The 21462-nt window shown below is 34.4% G+C and overlaps 3 protein-coding genes across 4 annotated transcripts; all 3 read left to right on the top strand.

Annotated features, from left to right (window-relative positions):
- The first annotated feature begins 1572 nt into the window (after positions 1 to 1572).
- LOC117121688 (39S ribosomal protein L40, mitochondrial-like) lies at positions 1573 to 5965 on the top strand. Its single transcript, XM_033266971.1, has 4 exons — positions 1573 to 1729; positions 2132 to 2218; positions 3353 to 3517; positions 5114 to 5965. Exons 1-4 carry the CDS (start codon positions 1689 to 1691, stop codon positions 5424 to 5426), a joined length of 606 nt encoding a protein of 201 aa, XP_033122862.1. The 5' UTR covers positions 1573 to 1688; the 3' UTR covers positions 5427 to 5965.
- Positions 5966 to 7127: 1162 nt separating this feature from the next.
- Positions 7128 to 10380, top strand: LOC117121689. Of its 2 annotated transcripts, XM_033266973.1 has the most exons (5): positions 7128 to 7299; positions 7418 to 7627; positions 7898 to 7922; positions 9661 to 9764; positions 10246 to 10380. In XM_033266973.1, the coding sequence occupies exons 1-5, from the start codon at positions 7200 to 7202 to the stop codon at positions 10284 to 10286; spliced, it is 480 nt and encodes a 159-aa protein (XP_033122864.1). In that variant the 5' UTR covers positions 7128 to 7199; the 3' UTR covers positions 10287 to 10380. The 2 variants fall into 2 exon arrangements, with proteins under 2 accessions (XP_033122864.1, XP_033122863.1); XM_033266972.1 differs by lacking the exon at positions 10246 to 10380 and having other exon boundaries at positions 9661 to 10047.
- A 369-nt stretch (positions 10381 to 10749) lies between these two features.
- On the top strand, positions 10750 to 19593 carry LOC117121679. Its single transcript, XM_033266954.1, has 9 exons — positions 10750 to 10792; positions 12151 to 12294; positions 12975 to 13298; positions 13731 to 13782; positions 13913 to 14161; positions 14475 to 14716; positions 15955 to 16062; positions 16255 to 16472; positions 18479 to 19593. The coding sequence occupies exons 2-9, from the start codon at positions 12168 to 12170 to the stop codon at positions 18821 to 18823; spliced, it is 1665 nt and encodes a 554-aa protein (XP_033122845.1). The 5' UTR covers positions 10750 to 10792; positions 12151 to 12167; the 3' UTR covers positions 18824 to 19593.
- Positions 19594 to 21462: the final 1869 nt, after the last annotated feature.

Genomic DNA, 21462 nt, shown 5'->3' with positions numbered 1-21462 from the left:
TCTGGCGCCACCACTGGCCTAAATGCCATTATTCATATAGGGGGGGGGGGGCTGCTCTACAATGTTTAAAGAATGTGTCAAATGATTGGAAAACCTTGCATTTTTGTGTAGGTTCGATCATCAAAATACAAACAGTCTGAGCTTGTTTCTCAATGGAAAACTTTTATCAAAATTAATATTCGTACAACAGTCCAAACATGTCCTGTAGCCTATGTTCACAATTAAGTTGGTTATTTCTCCTGAAGTCTCCTGGAAGGATGGCAATTGATTGGTTATTCGTCTGTTTACAATATCAACTTGAAGCTGCCGAGGCGGATAACACTCAGCGAATCATCCTACCTGGCAGGTATAAAAGTATTAAAAGTTTTTAATTATATTATTTTGAAAAATTCCAATAAGAGGTACATCTTTGATATGAAAAAAAAATGACAGATACAAAATAAAAATTGAATATACATTATATACTTAATTTTATTTATTTTATTTTGTATCTGTGACTTTTTTTTCATATTAGAAATGTTCTGAAACTTCAGTGGATAAATGTACAAGGTATAGAAATCAATTACTTATACTCATTTGGCTATTTCTTTTTCATAAGTAATAAAAGTTTTTAAAATAAAAGTTGAAAAGGTAGGTCACTATCTTAAGTAGGCCTACATCAGGGGCGGATTTAGGGAGGTGGGGCCCTTTTGGAAAGTAAAAAATACCGTAGTAAAAAAAGAACAAAGAAAGAAAAAATAAAAAAATGATCTCCAAAAACGCCTCAGAGTTTATTTTGGCCACCCCGGACCCCTAGAGTAGTGTTACGTGGATCGGCCCCACTTTCAGCCAGTACCCTTCCGCACCCCCCTTTCGCCCCTGTATATTATGACGAAATTAATGTCAGGCTCCGGAGGGAAAACATTTTTTGATATGTTGTATAACTGATTTTTCTAAGACAGAAAAAATTAGTTTGATCAAAAATTGAGCAACGGTGAATGAGATACATATTTTTGAATATTTAAAAAATGGGGGAAAAGGTGTAAAAATGGGCGGTTACGCCCCTTTTCCCCCAGTTTTTAAATATTAAAAAATTTGTATCTCGTTCACCATTCCCCAGTTTTTCGTCAAACAACTGTTCTGACTTAGAAAAATCAGTTGTACAACATATCAAATCTTGTTTTGCCTCCAGAGTCTACTTTAAAAGGAGCGTGCGTGAGAGGAATATGAAGTTAAGAAAACATCTAGAACTGTTAAGCAAGCATCCAGAATTATTTGTGTTGAGCAAGCTCATTAGAATATTTTATACAATGCCTTGTCTCTGTTTATCTGATCGTACTTATCCGCTTTTTAATAGGCTATTTGTAAAAAGTAGGACTAAGTTAAGAAGTGATTGCAGTATGTTATCCAACGTTAAAATAAAAACAAACTGATGAAAGTCATTCGTTCTACTGCAATAAGATTATACAATGTTTTAGTGTAATAGTTCACATTTTTAAACCAATTAATAGTGTATATTTATTTGTATATCTTTGTTGACAAAGTGAGTTTCCCCATTGTGGATTTGAATTGAATCGTTCCGATATTTATGATATACGTGTCGGTCCGGTCCGCTGGTAAAACACGATCTAAATTACGACGGCTGTATCGCATGCGCTGGATCGATCGAGAGAGAAGAATTGGCCTAGCCTAGGCCTAGGTCCTTAATCATGGCCTTGTTTATACCGAAAATACTGAGTTCCATCATAAGGTAATCCCTATTTAATGCATTATAGCATGATAAACATGCATAACTCTGTGTAATAATGTAATTGCAATTTTTAAACATTGGCTTGAATGCAGACAGTGAGATGGTAAGGCCTAGGCCTAGGCTAGGCCTCCCTCTAGGCCTAGTACCTAAGTCTTACTATTTTAAGTAGGCCTAGGCCCTAGTAGTAAAGATTCGTGAGTGTTCCTAGCGATTTTCCTTATATAGTACTGTAGAGTGTGGAATTGGCTTAACTAGGACTTTAGGCCTAGTACAGGAGGTCCTAGGCTAGGGACTAGGGAGGGGCCTAGGGGATACGTTTTGAATTGGTGTGGTAAAATTTCTGATTTTTTTTAAAAAATTAACTTTTAAGAAATATGTTTAAAATTACATTTTTATTTTTAGAGTGTCAAATTCTGTAGCATCTTCATCTGGCAGAAATTTTCATACTCAAGCAGGTGGCTTAGCATTCCATTTCACCCAAATTCTAAAGTAAGTAAAGTTTATAAATGTGTTGTCTTAATAATAAAATGATACTAGCCATGCAGAACTTCAAGCAATATACAATGTTTGTCTTGACTAAAGCCAGACACTCAATGCAGCATTGGTCGTTCAATGACAATCCGTTGAGACGACAACTGACAATCAGCAGACGAAGTCACATTGTCTAGTGCTCACTGGGAGCGGTGTTGGATTCATCGTGCGACCGTCGTTCGACGCTGTGAGTGTCCGGCTTTAGAATGCAAATAGAGGCCAACACAACTGCTGTTATGTATGTTAATACTGTAAAACCTTGAAATATGAAATATGAAATACGAAGAACTTTATTGCAATCTCTCATTAACATTATAAATCAAAATTGAAGTTTAACAAAAGTGGGGAAAACATTTTTAAAAATTCAAATGCAATATACATACTAATATAAAAAGAAGAGAGAATTAAATTAATTATTGTCAATTAAGGAAAATTTAGTTATTAATTCTATTGTAAAAATATATAATTCGCTAATTAATTTATATTTAACATATTTTGTTGTAAAACATTTCATTTACAATTAAGTTAAAAAGAAAAAAACTATTGCAACAGGAGAGAAAAAAAAATTAAAAAAACAATTCGGACCGAAAAAACCGTCAAGAACAATTTTAAAAATGACACATTTGAATAGAAACCCAGTGGGCTTAAACTTGAGAAGCCCATTTAAAAAAGAAACCCCCTCTTCAGTTTGCAAAAGTAAAAAGAAGCCCATCTCATTCTATTCTAAGTAAGATAATAATATGTGCTTCTTTCTACATAGTACCTACATTCATATTAATTAAATTTTGAATTCCATAATTGAAAAATGCTGTATACTGTCTGTAGTAGCAATGCCAAAATTTACAGTTTTCATTTTGAAAAGAAGCCACCCTCTTTAGTTTGCAAAAGTAATCTTGAAAAGAGGAAAATCTCGAAAAAATCTCGTCCAATGGTCGTAAAAAAGAACCATAGAGGTTTTACGTTACTCTAAGAAATATCGTACATAAACATTGAGGATTTCACAGTATAGAATACCTTATGTTGAAATAGAATTTTAAGGCAGTGGTTAATACAAAATTCCTAATTCTGATTGGATTTTTTTTTTTGTAACAGTGCGGAGCCTCCAAAGAAGAAGAAGAAAGCAGATCCGAAGCTGGAACAGATGAGGAAGCAGCGTATGATCAAACGACTAAGGAAGGTCCAATTCAAGATGGGGGCTGCTGAATTGAAACCTGTACAGGAGTTCAGTATAGACCGCAAATTGAAAGAAGAAACAAGGTAATATTAATAATAATGATTGTAACACAAACAGCAGTAAACATAATCAATACATGCATGTAAGAACTGCAATATTATTAATAATAATAGGTCGATTTATAAGATGCAAATAAATAATAATATTATAATAATAATAATAATAAAGTAATAAAAATAATTATTGTCGTCATTGTCTCCGCCACCGTCAGGGATTTATACCGTGCCTTTTATCAAGAGAAGAAGGAGCTCACGATGTTGTTATTATTACCCCTAGTCATTTGATCCTACTTTGGTAAACTGGCACAAAGTGCAATGGAGTATTCTGTGGGGTGTATCCCAGTTGTGCTTGCAATTTAAGGTACACTCAGACTAATCATTCAGTGCCACATCATCCTACTAGGTACCCATTTAAACTCCTGCGTGGAGAGACAAACGTAGGTAGTAAGTGCCTTGCACAAAGACACATTCACAGCAAAGGTTCGAACTTCTGACCTTAAGTTTGAGAGACCAAAACGCAACTGCTGCACCAACTGACCCCACAATATGGTTCATTATGACAATTGCATGCATTCTGACAATGCAATTCTATCCCCACATGTTGTTAGGCTATATATGCTGTAAATACCTACTAACAAAAATACCTCATTATCATAAACTCAATAATAAAAATAAATCAACTTACTTGTAGTTCATTCTGCGTAAAGTAACACCAACCATCTGATTATCATCAACTATAAAGTAAAAATGTCAATTTTTGTTGTTTTTTAATAATAAACCAGAATGAAATGAAAAAAAACCAAAAAAAACCTTGCTTCCCTCACTGTATATGAAGGAACATTGAAGTGTTTTCTCACTCCATTATGTAATGATTGTATGAAAATATATATATAAACTTTATATTATCATTATTTGCATTTATGTGGCTGCTTGTTGTTTTTATGGGTTTATCCCATTTGCCATTAAATTTATATATATATATATATATATATATATATATATATATATACTTTACTTTTTAGCTGTTGCATTTTTGTATCTCTACTGAGATCCAGCCACTACATTAAGCCATGTGCTTATTTGTTGTCGTTTTGTCCCTAAGTATTCCAGTGTTTGTGTGTTGTTTTGACTGCTAATGTCGATTGTCATGTCCATACTTGTGTTATACTTTGTTTTCCATGTTCTGTACTTGGAGAGATTTTTCTATTGATTTAGCTTTATTTTGTCGTGTCGGCAAAGATGGCATGATTTCTTTGTTTTATAGATATGCATGTGTAATATTTCCAAAGCTTTTCGTAAAATTGCTGTCAGTTGGGTATGCTGTCTCTTATACACATCTAGATGTGTATAAGAGACAGTATATATACTGTATATGTGTGTCATATATTTTATCAATATAAATTTCTTAACACATGTAAATTCTAATATTTGTCAAAATATTAAATGAAACACAATTGGCAACCATGATTTAATTTTGCCATGACTAATATTATTATTGTATGTTAGGGTATGGGATTTGTTTAGCAGGCATTAATTGATGCCAATAACAAGGATTGTATCCCAGTAGGAACATCAATTATCAGTACCTGTTTTAAATTGAAACATGTTTTATGATTTCAGGAAACGGGATTTACCAGAAATAACGTACGAGGAGAGTGAGAGACGAGCATTGCTTCAAAAAGAATGGTCAAAGTATAAATTCCAACTGCATTGTGACGAAATGAAGTACATCAAATCAATGTTGAAATCGCAACAGAAAGCACTTGAAGAACTGAAATATGAGTCTGTAGAGTTATATGAACTTGCCATGACAACAGATAAGAACCTGATGCCTTTGGTATTGTCCGGTCCAACTGAAACGCCACCTATCTTGGATTATTATCATCAGTGTCCTGATGGCCAGTATGTTGATATTTCAAAACAATACAAGTAATATCAGAAATTTATTTGATAAGATTACTGCCTTTTAACAGATTGTACTTGTAACATGCAAGTATGTAACAAGATTTTCTACTGCCTTGCAACAGATGTACTATCTTGCAACAGATATTTTACTGCCTTGCAACAGATGTACTCCCTTGCAACAAATGTTTTACTGGTACTGGGTATTTATATTGCGCATTTCCCTTATGGTTATGTCTTGTAACAGTACTTTACAACAGCTGTTGTACTGTCTTGCAATAGATGTTGTACTGTCTAGCAACGAGTGTTTTCCTGCCTTGCAACAGATGCTCTAATACTTTGCAATAGATGTACTGACTTTGCAACTGTGGTGCAACGTATGTTGTACTGTCTAGCAAAATATGTTGAACTATCTTGTAATCAACAAATGTTGTACTATCTTGCAACAGATGTAATGTCCTGTAGTACATTACTTTGGATCTTAAAGCCCCAGTTGATTCGTTATTGTAATGAGTGATATGTACTCTTGTTATATAATAACATGAATGAATAAAGAATGTTTACGTTGTATATTGTTGAAATGTTTCATTTTGTAGTAATTTAATTTTTATGACAATTAGTAAGTAGAAACTTCAGGGAATTTTCCAAGTTATACAGAAAATGTCACAACGTTTCACTTTCGTGAAACATCCATTCAAGCTGTTTGAATAATCTCAGCATAGTATGTGTGTGAGTTTTCATGGTTTCAGTAATTATGTGTTTTTGTTTCCTACATTAAGCCATGTGCTTATTTGTTGTCGTTTTGTCCCTAAGTATTCCAGTGTTTGTGTGTTGTTTTGACTGCTAATGTCGATTGTCATGTCCATACTTGTGTTATACTTTGTTTTCCATGTTCTGTACTTGGAGAGATTTTTCTATTGATTTAGCTTTATTTTGTCGTGTCGGCAAAGATGGCATGATTTCTTTGTTTTATAGATATGCATGTGTAATATTTCCAATGCTTTTCGTAAAATTGCTGTCAGTTGGGTATGTGTGTGTGTGTGTGTGTCATTTTCCCATGTTTTGACGGTTGTCATAGTCGATTCAGCTTACAGGTATGTTACAAAAGCTTACGAAAACAAGTAAACATCAAGATAGTACACTTGATGAACCCACTAGCTAGAATCTGTTAGTAATTAATCCATAAAATAATGCATCATGATTTTTTGTTTTATTTTATTAAGGGAGTGTAATACTACTGTACTTTCGTTTTGTCTTATCTCTCTAATTTAAAGTTCTTTGGCAAAGTAACGAAAATGTGTTAATTACAAATTGCATCTTGTTTGATGTAGGTGGGTCTAAATTATATCAACATGTATATTGTGTGTTATTTTTATATTTCTTAACTTTGATTCAAGTTACAACTCGTAGTTGTTAGTTTTATATTTACTTAAGGTATGGATTTTTAGTTTCGTGTTCTGTTGTTTTCATAACATAATCAAGTCTCAGTATAATAGTGTTTCGTTTACAGTCAGTACCTGAGCGGCGGACTACGTTGTTGAAAGTAATTGTATGTACCAACTGGAGTTTTCTGATGTGGCAAAATAAATCGAAAATTAGTCAAAAAACTGAAGCCATATTACTGTATAATTTGCGTTGATTTTAATGTGAAAGCGGTACTATCAACACGATTCTTTGAAACCCTGGTCAGTGAAATAGAATTGAAGATAGGTCACATCGTTTAACACCTTGATGAAGCGAGTCTTTGTTGTACTATTGTTTGGTACAGCTTCTATCAATCACACCTTTTCGTCGGTAAACAAGGATGGAATACAGTACTCTTTACTTCAACACACTACCTGTTATTATTGTCCTAGCCTCAGTTTTCATAATTATCGTGACGTTATTAACATGTGCCAAAAAAGGTAGGGTGTTACATGTTTTCAAAGAATTAACCAAAGTTTAAATATCAATTTCAAATTGAGTCGGGCGTAAGAATATTTAAAAAAAAAAAGCCTAATATCTTATTTTTTTTATCCTAAGAAACTCCCGATGTGCAGCTAAGTCTTTCTAGCGCAGTTGCTGAAGAGAACGCTTCCAAGGTTACTATTGGGTGTATTCTGAAGCCTGCAGATTTGAAGTTCACGTATATCAGGTGGTATAGAACTGGAGATGACCAAAAACCAATTGGAGACGTACTCGCAGAAATCCACTATTCAAAATGCAACACACGGCCTAGTGAGGATAATAATGGTTAGTTTTGTGTGTCTAAATCTCGAAGCATTCCCCCCCCCCCCGAAATCATAATTTAGTGAGAATGCAAAACAACTCTTACTTTCTTTTTCGCTTTTTGACGGTATAGAACGTGTATTTAATAGTTCACCTATCGCAATATCTCATGTAGCTCACTCAGTAGCAGTATGCTTTCTTAGAACTTCTTATTTTAAACTACTTTTATCGATTGCTTTATGTCCAAATGTAATGTATTTACTTAATTAAATATGAGTTTTTTTCATTTAACAGAAAATAATAGCAAGCGAGAAATAAGGTAATATACATTTAATTATTACAATTGGTCTTAGAATTTTTTTTTACAGCATTAAGCCTAATTGTAAAAGTTTTAGCTAACAGCCACTCATGTAGTTGTAAAATTGTACCGAATAATAGTAAACACCGGGCTTAAAACTTATAAAGTGTCATAATAGAATGGCCCTTTCGTTTAAACTCCCCTCCTTGTATATTGTTGCTATGTCCCATGAAACAACAGCGTAAAAGTACATATCCTGGGTAAAATCATTTGTAATCTGAAAACGTTTGAATAGATAAATCTTGTAGAATTATTTACGACCCCTTTACATAATATCGCGGGCTAAAAGGTTTGGTTGCATTGCACAAACTACATAAACCATAGATAAATGTGTATACATAGTTCAATGTGGATTAAGTTTTGTTTAGACCAGTGCGTGCATTCGCAGGTAGGAGAGAGTGCCGAATACGTTATCACTGTTTCATCAATATTCTAATTTATGTAAATTATTGTCAATCTGATTATTTCACAATAAGGATGATTTTTATCTGAAATAAATAATCATCATGGAAACGGGGGTGGGGAGGGGCAAAACAGTTTTAGAATAGGTGAGTAGCACGTAATATTGATTTGCATTGTATTTTTAAAAATTAGGTGACAAAACGGGTGGAGGTGCACATGCCTACCCCCTCCCCCCGTGCACACCTATTGGACCCGCCCCTAAAGAGAGACTGAAAATATAGTTATGTATACGGTTGATGGTGATGTGCAATAAAGAATAACAATAAACTGCTAGTCTATAGCTGAATATCATTTGGCTTTTATACTCTCTTGCAACATAGACCCCAACACGATAATGTCTCACTCTTTTTCTCTCGCATTATGAATTATGGAAGTGTGGTTTTACAGTTGAGTAACTTTTATTTGTAATTTGGCGACACAGATAGCTGTGATGGAAAGTTTGGTTTAAAAATAATTATACAAAGTATTCCTATCCAAATGTTTTCAGTTTTACATTAAGAATGACTTTACCGGAAATATGAAACTTTAAAAGGGTATTGAGACTTTAGGGACACCTTGTGCGAACACATCTACGTTTGTGGGACTGCGCGTATGCTGTGACAAGTAAGTATGTCTTGCCTTATTCTGATTGGTCAACTGTTAAGGCTGTGACAAGTAAGTATGTCTTGCCTTATTCTGATTGGTCAACTGTTAAGTTTGATTGGCACTCCGGAAAGTCCATTTCTGACTTGATATTTAATAATACTTGATAGAAATAAAGCCTAGTACAGATTGTAAAAACTAGTTATGACTTGGCCAATATCCTATTTGTAGGCTCTGTCCTATGTTAAGTTTTATACTTCTATATTCTCTTATAATTTATATTATATTATTGAATATTGAATCCCAACGTTTACCTACATGTTTACAGCAAAATTAGTTTTAATGATCCCCATGCTTTCATAATTTATTATTATTATTATTATTATTATTATTATTATTATTATTATTATTATTATTATTATTATTATTATTGTTATTGTTATTATTATTATTGTTGTTGTTATTATTATTATTATTATTATTATTATTATTATTATTATTATTATTATTATTATTGTTAATGTTACTGTATTGTTTTACTGTTGTTGCTGCTGTTGTGATGCGATTGCTGTTGAATATGCCGTGGTGTATGTTGTTGGTGTTCTTGTTTTTGTTTTCATACAATATTATCGTAGGCCTATTTGTTCAATTGTAGACAGGATCCAGATGTAAGTACGGTATGTTATGTAAATGAGAAAAACACAATACAGAGGACGGACGTTGAGGGTGCCTATGCGAACATTAGCCCCTGTGAAAGTAGTAAGAGACTCGTGTATAATATCGTTATCATCATCATCTTAATTATCAACATCTTCATTATCAATATCTTCATCATCATCGGCATCGTCAACAGGGGTGGATCCTGAGATGTCCGAAAGGGGGGTTAAAAGTGGGACCGATCGAGATATAACTACCCCGGGGGTCCGGGGGCATGCTAGACGCCCGAAATTAACCTATGAGGAGCTTTGGGCGATCATTTTTTTTCTTCTTTGTTTTTTGTTTTTTCGCTTTCCAAAAGGGGTGGGGGCTCTAAATCCGCCCCATCAACATCATCATTATAATCATCATCACAAATTGTCAACAATTTTATAATTTTCATTATTATTATTATTATTATTATTATTATTATTATTATTATTATTATTATTATTATTATTATTATTGAACATCCATTTAAATAAATACATTAGTTGTAAGTCACCCATAACAATACTATGCCATTCGTTATGTTTATCCTTAGATGAATCCCTGGCTGTTATATGTGACGACGATTCGAAGTAAGTTTATTTAATACCTTTCTAACTTTTATTTCTTTACATTAAGTCTCACTAATAGTAAGACTTTTTTGTTTACAACCTCTATTGGTGGATGATGATGATCGACGTCACTATCTCTTATACACATCTCGATGTGTATAAGAGACAGCCCTTAAGTAAATTAATTAATAATTATCTTTTGCATGTCCAACGGCGATTCTATTCGAGACACAGATTCACAATCTCATTTGTTTTTTTTTTTAAATCTCAATCGCATCGTAATTTTTATTTTTTTTAAATTTACTTTGAGAACATACGCCTTTGGAACGGCGGCACACACAAAAGTGGTACGTTCAGCCTAAATTACAAAAATAAGTATATAAGTTTATCGTGATATCCTAAATAATGCTTTTAATATGTACTTCTTTTTTTAAATGCAATTAAATATTCTGTTGAATCTTTCTTTTTTAATAATTATTTAGCAAAGTGCCCCTGGTTACTCACGTGAAATAAGTCAGACTGTAAAAAAAGGTGGGTTGTTATTATAACAAATAATACCTCCATGTTATAACGTTATAACAATGGTTTATTTATCCATATTATGATTCAAAGAGAGTGGGTACATTAGTTACCGTGTCACCTATACGTTTGCTTATTCAGGGGCGGATCTGGGTTCAAATTTAGGAGGTAGTCAAGATGTTCCTAACATTTTAGATGGGGAAATGAGCTTTCCCGACTTCTGAAGTGTCTTTTAATGACGTTTTAAAGTGTTTAAAATTCAAGGTTTTATCCCCTCTTGAAAACTGTCAGGTGAAGTTTTCTCATTCTCATTACTGTAAATCTATAGGCCTACGTGTGTATGTCGCATAAAGAATTAAGTAGTTGCATACGTATTATTTTTTCTATGATTCCATGAACCCCAAAGAGAATCTGAGTCTGAATGAGGACCCCACTGGAGTACATGCGTCATTGTGCGTCATCGATTGCTGGAGTTATTAATTATGAAAGATTTATTTATAAAAGTATATAATTATGCCTATCTGACTAGTAAATAATTTTGAGATTGCCAAAAAGGCATATAATTTGGTTGGTTCTTCGAGAGGGGGATCCAACAACCGATGTCGAGGCAGCATGGCTTTCGCTAGTGCGTATACATAGATACACACTGGCAAATTTGATGTAACAGCCGTTTCTGCTTCGGCCTAGTTCCTCAGGTCTAGTTCCTCCTCAGGTCTACTGCCATTAAACTGCGACAGAAAACGACGCTGCCCCGAGTCAGGAAGTGCCAACCTCTTTCCTCCCTACTTCTGGTTGGGAAATGAGGTTTTCCGATTTCTGAGGTGTCTTTTAATGGCATTTAAGTCATTAAAAGTTTAGGTTTCTCCCCTAATGACCTAATGAATCGATGAATCCCAAAGAGAAGGGGTCCGGGAAAATGTTGATTCCTAGATGACGCGGGAAATGAGATTTCTTGGCTTCTGAAGTGTCTTAATGACTTTTAAGTTTTTAAAAATTCAAGGTTTTCCCCTCTTAAAAAAGGTCAGCTAAATTTTTCTCATTTTTATGATAGTAAATAGGCCTATTATGTGTGTATACATTTAAAAAAAAACCTTTGAGTAGTTGTATACGTATTCTTTTTTCCATAAATCGATGAACCCCAAAAAGAAAGGGGTCGGGGGTCCTCCCCCGGGATAATTTTTTATTCATAGATAATGGGAAATGAGCTTTCCCGACTTCTAATAATCATCCCATAACAACAAATTTCAGCTCACAGGTGCTGAAAAGATAGGTCTAAATTTTTTTATGGCCCGGCGATCGGGTGGGAGGGGGGTGGGAGGAGTCAGGATCCCCCTCCCGATCCGCCAATGACTTATTTGTTTCATACTTAGGGAAATATCGAGCCTCCATGAACGGAGGGTATGGCGGACTAACAATTACTGATGTCACGTTGGAAGACGCTGGTAACTATACGTGCTACGTCACCTTGACTGGTCTGGTGAAGGCAAAGGTTTCTACCGAGTTGTCAGTAGTACGTAAGTATTGAGTATCAATGATATATATAAAAATAAATAAATAAAAAACCTTGTAGTAGGGGTGTGTGGTGCAGCGTGTAAGGTGTTGGACTTCTGATTGTGAGTTCGAGACCGACGCTCGTCGCATTGCTTGTGTCCTTGGGCAAGGCTCTTCATTTACATTTGCCTCTCTCCACCCAGGAGTATAAATGGGTACCTTGTAGAATGTTATGGCATTGAATATATGGGTCATGCGCGTTCAAGCAGCAATGACCAGGGATACTCCCCGAGGACCAGCGAAAGTTGCACAATGTGCATATCTGCCAATTCAGTATCTAGTAACCGGGGAATTAATGATGCCAGCGCCTTGTATTATCGCTCGTAAAACTCAATATTGTGAAAGGCGCTATATAAATTATGGTTCTATAAAAATAAAATAAATAAATAAAAAAATAAATAAATAAACAAGGGGAAGTTAAAGCATATTTCGCTGAGTGGAGCTTTTGTAATGGTGGTAATTACGCTCGTCTTCTGTAATAAAAAAAAATAAAAACGTTTTTCTCTAGACTAAACAAGCTCCATGTCAATGCTATACTGTAAGTGCTGAGATACTCACTGTTGAATGAGAATAAAAACGAAAATGAAAAAAAAAACAGAGTGTTTTTTAATGTTTAAAATAACATTTGAATCGATCATTTCAGAGAGCGTTGTAGTGTCAATGGAAGATGTGGACGCTATCGAAAGTCAAAGTAGAAACGTAAATATCTTGTGCAATTACACACCAAAACAAGAAATAATCGACAACATAAACTGGTACAAGATTACGTTGCAAGGTACCAAACTATTCCTTGCCTCCAGTAACGAGCCGCGTCGTAGTGACAGATTCGAGGCATCACAGGCGGCTGGGGTAGGACGGCTAAAAATTATGGATCCCGTTTCTGGGGATGAGGGCTGCTACCAGTGCGAAGTGATCAGAAAAAATAAATGTGCTGCATTTTATGCACACAGCGTTCTTACTCTACCAGGTAGCGTTATTCATGGCTTTTAGATTAATTGAATATGTTGGCCACATCTCTTCAATATTGATGTAACATGAGGCCTGACATAAAAAAAAAAACCACTGTGATCATGTGTGACCTCTTTATAAGTATTCCTATAAAGTAAATTAAAGTATTCCTATACTTTGAAAATATTCTTACCTTTTCTTTACTATTATATTATTATTTCATTAATACTGTAAACAAAAATTACAATAGGCTTCATTATTATCGTTGTTGTTGTTATTATTATTATTATTATATTATTATTATTATTATTATTATTATTATAGTTATTATAATTGTTGTTGTTCTTGTCACTGTGTATGTTCTCGTGTATTTTTTTTTATTTGTGTTTTGTGTATTTTACTGAACTGAATGAAGCAAAATTATATCAGAATGTTTTATATTTTGTTAAAGTGCGAGTGTTTCCCTACCACCGCGAATCCTCAAGCATCAGTACTTCGTACAGGTTTGTTAAATATTATTATTTTTTTTTTATTATCATCAAATATTTGTTTGCTTGAATATTCTGCTTTTCTGAGATGTTGTTAAGTGCTGTAATTATACACTTTCCTGACTAGCCGGTTCCTTATCCATAGGCGACCTGCGATAGTATCGTTTGTACAGGCGAATCATTATCACTTACTTGCATTCTGTGAGAAGCGACGTAGAACGGCAACCAGCGAAACGAGAAGTATAGTTATGTTAAGGGCTGTAGTGCGATCACGTACGATAGAGTGGGACAAACAGCAAACAGTTGTGTACTCTAAAGAAATCGATGCTATACCTCCGCAACGAAGCCCAAGCAATCTAAGAGGAAGTTACAAACCAAATCCAAATACAGCTTGGTATGAATTTCATCGGATATACAAATTGCATCATCATCATCATCAGTACATCATCATTCATCATTATCATCAGCATCATCATCATCATTGTGTCATCATATCCACGACTACCACCATCTCAATCAATTCGATTCTTCTTTTATTTTATAATCATGTTCTTCAGCATATTTATTTAATGACTGTTACATTGAAGATTTTTATTTATTATAAAGTGAATATTAACTATTCGCACTCGACATTTACCTGAATAACTATCTACTAAACAATTTATTATAATTTTGAAATTATAATGTTTTTTTTAATTATTATGTAGGCCTGAGAACCCTGTCCCTGTTGTTGTCAATCAAAAACGAGGACACATCGTTGTACTGTTTAATACGTTCACATCATCGCTGAGGGCGCATCAACGATCCTCAGATTGGAAGCTATACTCCGCCCACAGTAAAGATGGCGGCAAGACTTGGCCAATACTTAATCAACATTTCCCTTGGAGCAACAACAAAACAAGAAAGGACAATGCTCATTTGTTACGACCACCTCGCCATTTTGAACTGAGTAAGTTTGTATTATTACCATAGTAACTACCAATTTGATGTTATAAATCTATATATTAATATCATTTCATCGATCGACAAAATCGAGGTGGCAGAAAAAAAGAAAAGAAAGAAGGCAGGAGTGAGAGACTGTAAACTAACAATTATTTATTTCTCATGATCATAATAAAATCAAATACAAAGACTTTTGTATAAACATCTAAGTTATAAATGATTGTGTTAATAGAACAGAAGTCATCAAGGTTGAAAATGAAAGGTTTCCACGGAAACTATAAAGCAAGTAAAAAATAGAACAGAAATTCAATTATACAAATAATATTCAGATTAATGTGCGGTAAGTAGTAAAACGGAAAGCAGGATATTCTGTATACATAGGCCTATATCTGTAAATTATTATTATTATTTTTTTTACTTCGCTTTAAAGAATCAAATATTACCAAGTACATAATTTGTATTTACGTAGACCTGAGCAAATTGTTTGAATCTGTTACAAATAAATCTTTTAGAATTTTCATAATTTTCTTATATGGTAAAGGCTATGAGAACCAAACTCAATCGGCACTTAATTTATTTCCTCCATACATTTTTTTTAGAATTTACCTCTTACTTCGAATACAAAGTATCCAATTATATTGAGATTTTTTAACAGTACAGTAATAAAATACCAAGAATGATGTGAAANNGAATCAATCTCCATATGCTGCGAAAGAAAAATCTGGCGAGCAATTCGGGTGGTAATCGAACCCACGACCTCCAGCTAACTAGCCCGCCGTATTACCCACTCGACCACCAAGCTTGCGCATTAGTCACATTATACAGTTGTCTCAATGAAATGTGGTGGCAAAATTAAATGATACCGTACAGAACAATACAAAAGGAGAGAAACCAAAGTCCAATTTTACAGCAAAAGACGGGATTATAACTACCCTTTGTTAGACACTCTTCCAGGCATTTGGTTTCCCGATGTGTTTACTAAAGTTTTACCGACTCATTAACTCCTTGAAATATTATTTCTTCAGTTTACCTAGTAGTTTTGATTGTGGTGATTGCTCTGCCTATTTGTTTCTTTATTTTAGTGGTTTTTTTTTTCTGTACAAATTTCAAAAAGTTTTCCCCCCATATTTTATTTTTTTTAACTTTAAAATATTATTAATTAAAAATTTTCTGTGTGTCCTGTGTATTATGATATTGGAGATTCGTTCATAATAAACACTAGGCCTATGCTTGATTTTACTTCAGGCCCCGGTCATGGAATCAAACTTTCCTCTGGAACACTACTTGTAAACGGGTTTACATCCACATCGACGACCGTGTCGGATGACAAGAAATCGAAGCGGCACGACCAAAGTATGCTCCTCGTACCTTATCTTGTTTTGTGAAGGAATATTCTATTTTTCTATTTTTTTTTAAATTTATGTATCGGTTTCTAATGTAATATTCATTATAAGGGGCTTTTATTTTACTGGCAATAACTTGCTTCAAGCTGAGGTGTGGTGGGGGTGATTCCAGTGAAGTATCTTTCGGATTTTAACACTACAGGTGTCTTAGTACAAGTGATACTGACTGGGGGTAAGGACGGGATGGAGTGGAATCCTGTCGGTAAATCCAGACACGAGTCATCTTCTGATACCCTGCCATCTTGCGTGAATGCTTCTGAAGGTATTGATGAAGAATTGAATGCTTCTCTGCCATACGAAAACGTCCATCTCAAGGGTGCAAGCAGACACGCTAAATATTTTGCATCACCTGGTTGCCAGGTAGGCCCTAAAGTTGATATTGTGGATACATTATTGTTATTATTATTATTATTATTTTAGGCCTATTGTTGTAACCCGAACAGGCCCGTATCCAGGGGGGTTTATGGTTCGGGAGAACCCCCCTTTTCTAGCAAACCCCCCTCTTTTCTGGCGAATCCCCTCTTTAAATTTCCCAAATAAGTCCTCCAACCCCAACTAATGCACATTTTCAAACATATCTGCTTTTATAGCATTATTTAAACCCATAAAGCACAAACATCCTCTTGCTTTGGGGGTTTCGCCGACCCCACCGGGGCTTCGACTGTGGACCTCAAGCCCAGAAACCCCCCCCCCCCCTTGAAAGAACCTGGTTACGGGCCTGTAGAATTTATGGTTCTATTAACTAGTAGTACAGTATTATAGTTGTTGCTATTTGTTATTGGCATATCTGATTTATAATTATTATTGTTGTTATTTTTATTGGTAATATTAATGATATTCATCTGATTTCTATTTTGATCAAAATCAAATAAAACAAAAAGAAAATGCCTTGATGTTTCGTTAAATCACAAACAAAGCTAACAACATTATGATATTGGCATTTTTATGTTATATTAATGCTTGCGGTACACCACGTAGATTGTTCTGAAAACAACTGTGTTGGTTGGGAATATTTTTATTTTTATCGACATCGTCGTCGTCGTATTGTTATTATTATTAGTTCCTATGCATGTAATGCAATAGGAGCTATTGTAAACACTCTTCACTGTTTTTTCGTTTTTTTTTTATTGTGTGTAGTATGTGTGTGCGTGTGTGTGTGTGTAGTATGTGTGTGTGCGTGTGTGTGTGTGTAGACATTTATGCAAATGCGCATGCGTCAAAGAAAAGTTTTCCGACATTTTGTTTTACCTCGCGATGGGAAGATCGATGTGAAGTTTCTGCAGAGTTCAGTCAGGGCTCACGCTAACCGATCGGCAAGTCGGCATGGATGAAACTATTTTGGTTTTATGGCAAAAAAAAAACTGCTGTGGCATAGGTATTTTGAAGAAGGCCTAAAATATAACAAAAAGGTTTTAATACTTGCTGAAATACATCGTTTTTTTCATTTAGATCTCCATTTTTCACTAAATGCAGAGTTATGTATGTGTACCATCCAAGATGGCCGTATATATGTACACGCGCGTCTATATATGTACACGCGTGCGTGTAGATATATATACACGCACGTGAATACGTGTATATATATACGTGAATACGTGTATATATATACATGTATTATATGTATTATATATATACATCTATACATATATATATATGCGTGTATATATATATATATATATACATATATATATACACGTTACGTAAAAACTTGTAATTCTTTTTATAATAAATATCGTATAATTACACCAGCTGCTCTTCCACATTTGACTTGACTGTAAATAATTAACATCCTGTGTATAAGACCTTGAATTCACTGCAATGTCTGTCTCTTATACACATCTAGATGTGTATATGTATCATGCATAGGAACGTTGACGCCTGCAAGGCTCTGGTTGTTATTAAATATGACTATACCATTCTCATCATTATTAATATTAAGCCTGTTATTGTAACCAGAATTTAGTTCAACTATAGTAGTGTTATTATTATTATTAATATTATTATAATTATTATTATTATTATTATTATTATTATTATTGTTATTATTTTTGTTATTATTATACTATTATTATTATTGTTGTTGTTGTTATTGTTGTTATGGTAATATTAATGATATTAATTTGGTTCCTATTACGATACCAATCAAATAAAATAAGTACCATTATTATTACAATTAATATTATTATTATTATTGTTATTTTTATTGTTATTATTTTTGTTATTATTATTAATATTATTATTATTATTATTATTATTATTATTATTGTTGTTGTTGTTGTTATGGTAATATTACTACTCTTAATTTGGTTCTAATCAAATAAAAAAAATACCATTATTATTACAATTATGTTTATGTTTTTTTTTAGGCTGGCCTGGTCAGTTTCAAAGCATATATAGGAGAAGACAGCAAACATAGCCCAACTTGGGTGCTGTGCTCAAAGCAAATTAAACCCTCAGATAAAAAATTTAGCGTTCGTCTGTCGAAAGACGGCTGCAACACATGGTCCAAAGAGAGCCTAGTGTTAAAAGATGGTCAAGTTGGTAACTCCGATCTGGCTTACTTTGAACGCTGCGATCCTGCATCGAAAAAAACTATTAGGATGTGTGGATGTCTTTATGAGAGTGTATCGAAGAAAGATGGAACCGAGCGCCTGACCCTTGTTTTTAATACTTTTAAACTTAGCTCACTTCTGCAAGATGAAGAAATGTGAATGATGTCCACTATAGACCACCGGCAGGGTATTTTAAATGTCGCTGGTTCGATTTCCGCTGTGTTCCATATCATCTTTTTTTTTGTTATTAGACCAACTATAGTGAAAATAGGCATACGTAAATGATCTAATATGACCGCCTCTCTCAAAAGCATCTCTTATTTTATTCACATTCGCTGCAAAGCCTCCAAAATATAAACGCTTTAAACGTAAAGTTAGAATAACCCATAACTTGCAGCGTCATAATATGTGCTTAATTGCGTATGGACGTGGTCCGTGACTACCTAGCAGCCGTAAAAGAGGCGCTTCATGTTCACATCATTCCACGCGCTTTGGTGCTTATTAAGTAATTTACGTTTCATATTGAGTAATGTACCCTGAATAGTATTAACTTGTTGTAGGTTGCTAGGCTTAACGAATGTGGTCAGTTCATTTGTATAAGCATGGTGTGTAATTAAACTGTGATAGACTTTTCTGCTAAGCCCCGCTCCTTGGATATTGTTGCTAAGGTCCCAAAAAATGACAGTGTAAAATCATAAGCAAACACATACGTTTGTGGGACAACACGTGTGTACTTGCTAAAGCACGCGCGTATTCATTTCCCTGTTCTGATTGGTCATTTGTTTAGGTTGATTGACACTCCGGAAAGGTCCACTGGTTCATAAAGAAAAGAAGTTATTGTTACACTTTTTTTTTTTATAAGAACACATTTTATAACACTGAGGCTGAAATTGCTTTAAAATTTTAGAACAAAATAAGAACAAATTGAGGCTAAGAGACAGGTGTATACCTACTTGTCATTTGGGGCCATTTTTACCGGTGCCTTTTTTCTGGGGATTTTTTTTCAATAGCCTTTTTTTTCGGGGCCAGTTTTTCCTGGGCCACTTTTACCTACAGTGTACACTGGTACAATAATAAGTTTGTATGTTTGAAAAGTGTGTAACATAAGAACAAAATAAGAACATTTTGAGCCTGAAATTGGCCAAAAAAATAAGAACACTGAGCCTGGGCAAATTAGTAATAAAATGTCCTACGTTCAAACGTTCACATACTATAGTTATTCACTTATATATTCAAGAGATATGTTATTTTATATTTGAAAATACTAGGCAGTAAATTCACTGCAATGTTACTTTTTTCAATAAGGTATAATATAAAAATACATGAAGATTGCAATTGCACGTACCGGTAATTACCACTTAAAACAAGCCGACATTGGAACAAATAATGGAAAATTGTTTATGATGTACAATAAAAAACATTGTTAAATAAAGAATATGTTTCTTTGAGGAAATTATAATTATGTATCATAAGTGGGGTAGAATTCGATTCCTCGTTCACAAAATACATAGGCTAACAAACAAAGTAAAGTTAGGCTACAATAGTAGTTTTTGTTCACAAAACACATAGGCTATCAAACACGTCATTAAAGGGACATCACAATACATTTATTGCATATTTATTATAGCCTGATAATAATAATTACGATATTTGGTTGCGTAAATATGGAAAGTTTCAGTAATAAACAATATCCCCACCTTGTGCATTGTAGCTCTGAGTCGCGTCTCAAACGAGAGATACAGGCCATATTTTGTATTGCGCTCATTTTTCCTACATCTTGAAATCCGCGTTCTTAATCTTTTTTATAGCTTCGCATTCTCGCCAGAGTGCGTTCTAGCAACATTGCGTTCATGTTTAAGGCTACAGTTCCTTACTCACAAAATACTGGATAGGCTATCAGACACATTAAATTTAGGCTGCAGTTTCTCGCTCACAAAATACCAATGAAAATACAGACTATCAAACATGTTAAAATTACGCCGGACACTCACTGAGTCGTACGACGGTTGTACGACCGTCGCACGACGAATCCACATTTGCTTCCGGTGAGCGGTAGACGACGCAACGCCGTCTGCTGATTGTCAGTGGCAATCTGAACGGATCCTCATTAAAAAGACGATCCGTTGGGTCCGCGTCTTTGCGTGCGTTCTTCGTCGCGTCGCCGTCGCACGCAGTGAGTAACCGGCTTTAGGCTACAGTTTGTCGCTCACAAAACAATAATTTATTATGAACTTCACTTTTCCATCAGTGGCACACTTCTCAATAGAATAATATAGACATCCAACAAGTTAGGTTACAGTAATCCCTTGTTCACAAAATACATGAATATGCTATCAACAAGCTAAAATTAGGCTGCAGTACCGTAGTTCTGTGTTCACAAAATATAGATAGGCTATCGATCGATCAAGTTGGCTACCGTAGGTTCAATCAATACTGTAATAGCATTGAATTTTCTTAAATGGGTAATTTGTATACTTTTTTATACAGTATATATTTTTTTCATTTTCATTAATAATTGTGATCAAGAGTAGGCAAGGGCATATTTAATGAAATTAAATATTGGATGTGTTTGTGGAAATCACAGACCTTACTTTCTATTTAACTATTATTTTTAAGCCGGATTCGCGGTATCGAACGACATCTCTAAACTCCCCACAAACCACTTCCACATAGGGCCTACGCTCTTGCTAGTCAGCAGTTGCGTATCAAGGGAAGGGCGGATGTGGGAGGGCGCACGCCCCCCCCCCAAAATCACGGTCAAGTAGTTAAAAACCACCATATTTTGCGAATTTGCGCAC

The sequence above is a fragment of the Anneissia japonica genome, unplaced genomic scaffold (genome assembly GCF_011630105.1).
Source record: "Anneissia japonica isolate Jap-2015-1 unplaced genomic scaffold, ASM1163010v1 scaffold287709_len1912824_cov184, whole genome shotgun sequence".
Lineage (NCBI taxonomy): Eukaryota > Metazoa > Echinodermata > Crinoidea > Comatulida > Comatulidae > Anneissia > Anneissia japonica.
This window is presented reverse-complemented; position numbering and strand designations above follow the sequence as displayed.

Bases quoted from the DNA above. Each gene is read 5' to 3' on its own strand.
- LOC117121689 (XM_033266972.1), top strand. From the start codon at position 7,200: ATGGAATACAGTACTCTTTACTTCAACACACTACCTGTTATTATTGTC. The intron at 7,300-7,417 runs GTAGGGTGTTAC...TTTTATCCTAAG, and splicing joins ATTAACATGTGCCAAAAAAG to AAACTCCCGATGTGCAGCTA. The intron at 7,923-9,660 runs GTAATATACATT...GTTCAATTGTAG, and splicing joins AATAGCAAGCGAGAAATAAG to ACAGGATCCAGATGTAAGTA.
- LOC117121679 (XM_033266954.1), top strand. From the start codon at position 12,168: ATGAACGGAGGGTATGGCGGACTAACAATTACTGATGTCACGTTGGAA. The intron at 12,295-12,974 runs GTAAGTATTGAG...CGATCATTTCAG, and splicing joins TACCGAGTTGTCAGTAGTAC to AGAGCGTTGTAGTGTCAATG. The intron at 14,162-14,474 runs GTATGAATTTCA...ATTATTATGTAG, and splicing joins CCAAATCCAAATACAGCTTG to GCCTGAGAACCCTGTCCCTG.
- LOC117121688 (XM_033266971.1), top strand. From the start codon at position 1,689: ATGGCCTTGTTTATACCGAAAATACTGAGTTCCATCATAAG. The intron at 1,730-2,131 runs GTAATCCCTATT...TTTTATTTTTAG, and splicing joins ATACTGAGTTCCATCATAAG to AGTGTCAAATTCTGTAGCAT. The intron at 2,219-3,352 runs GTAAGTAAAGTT...TTTTTGTAACAG, and splicing joins CATTTCACCCAAATTCTAAA to TGCGGAGCCTCCAAAGAAGA.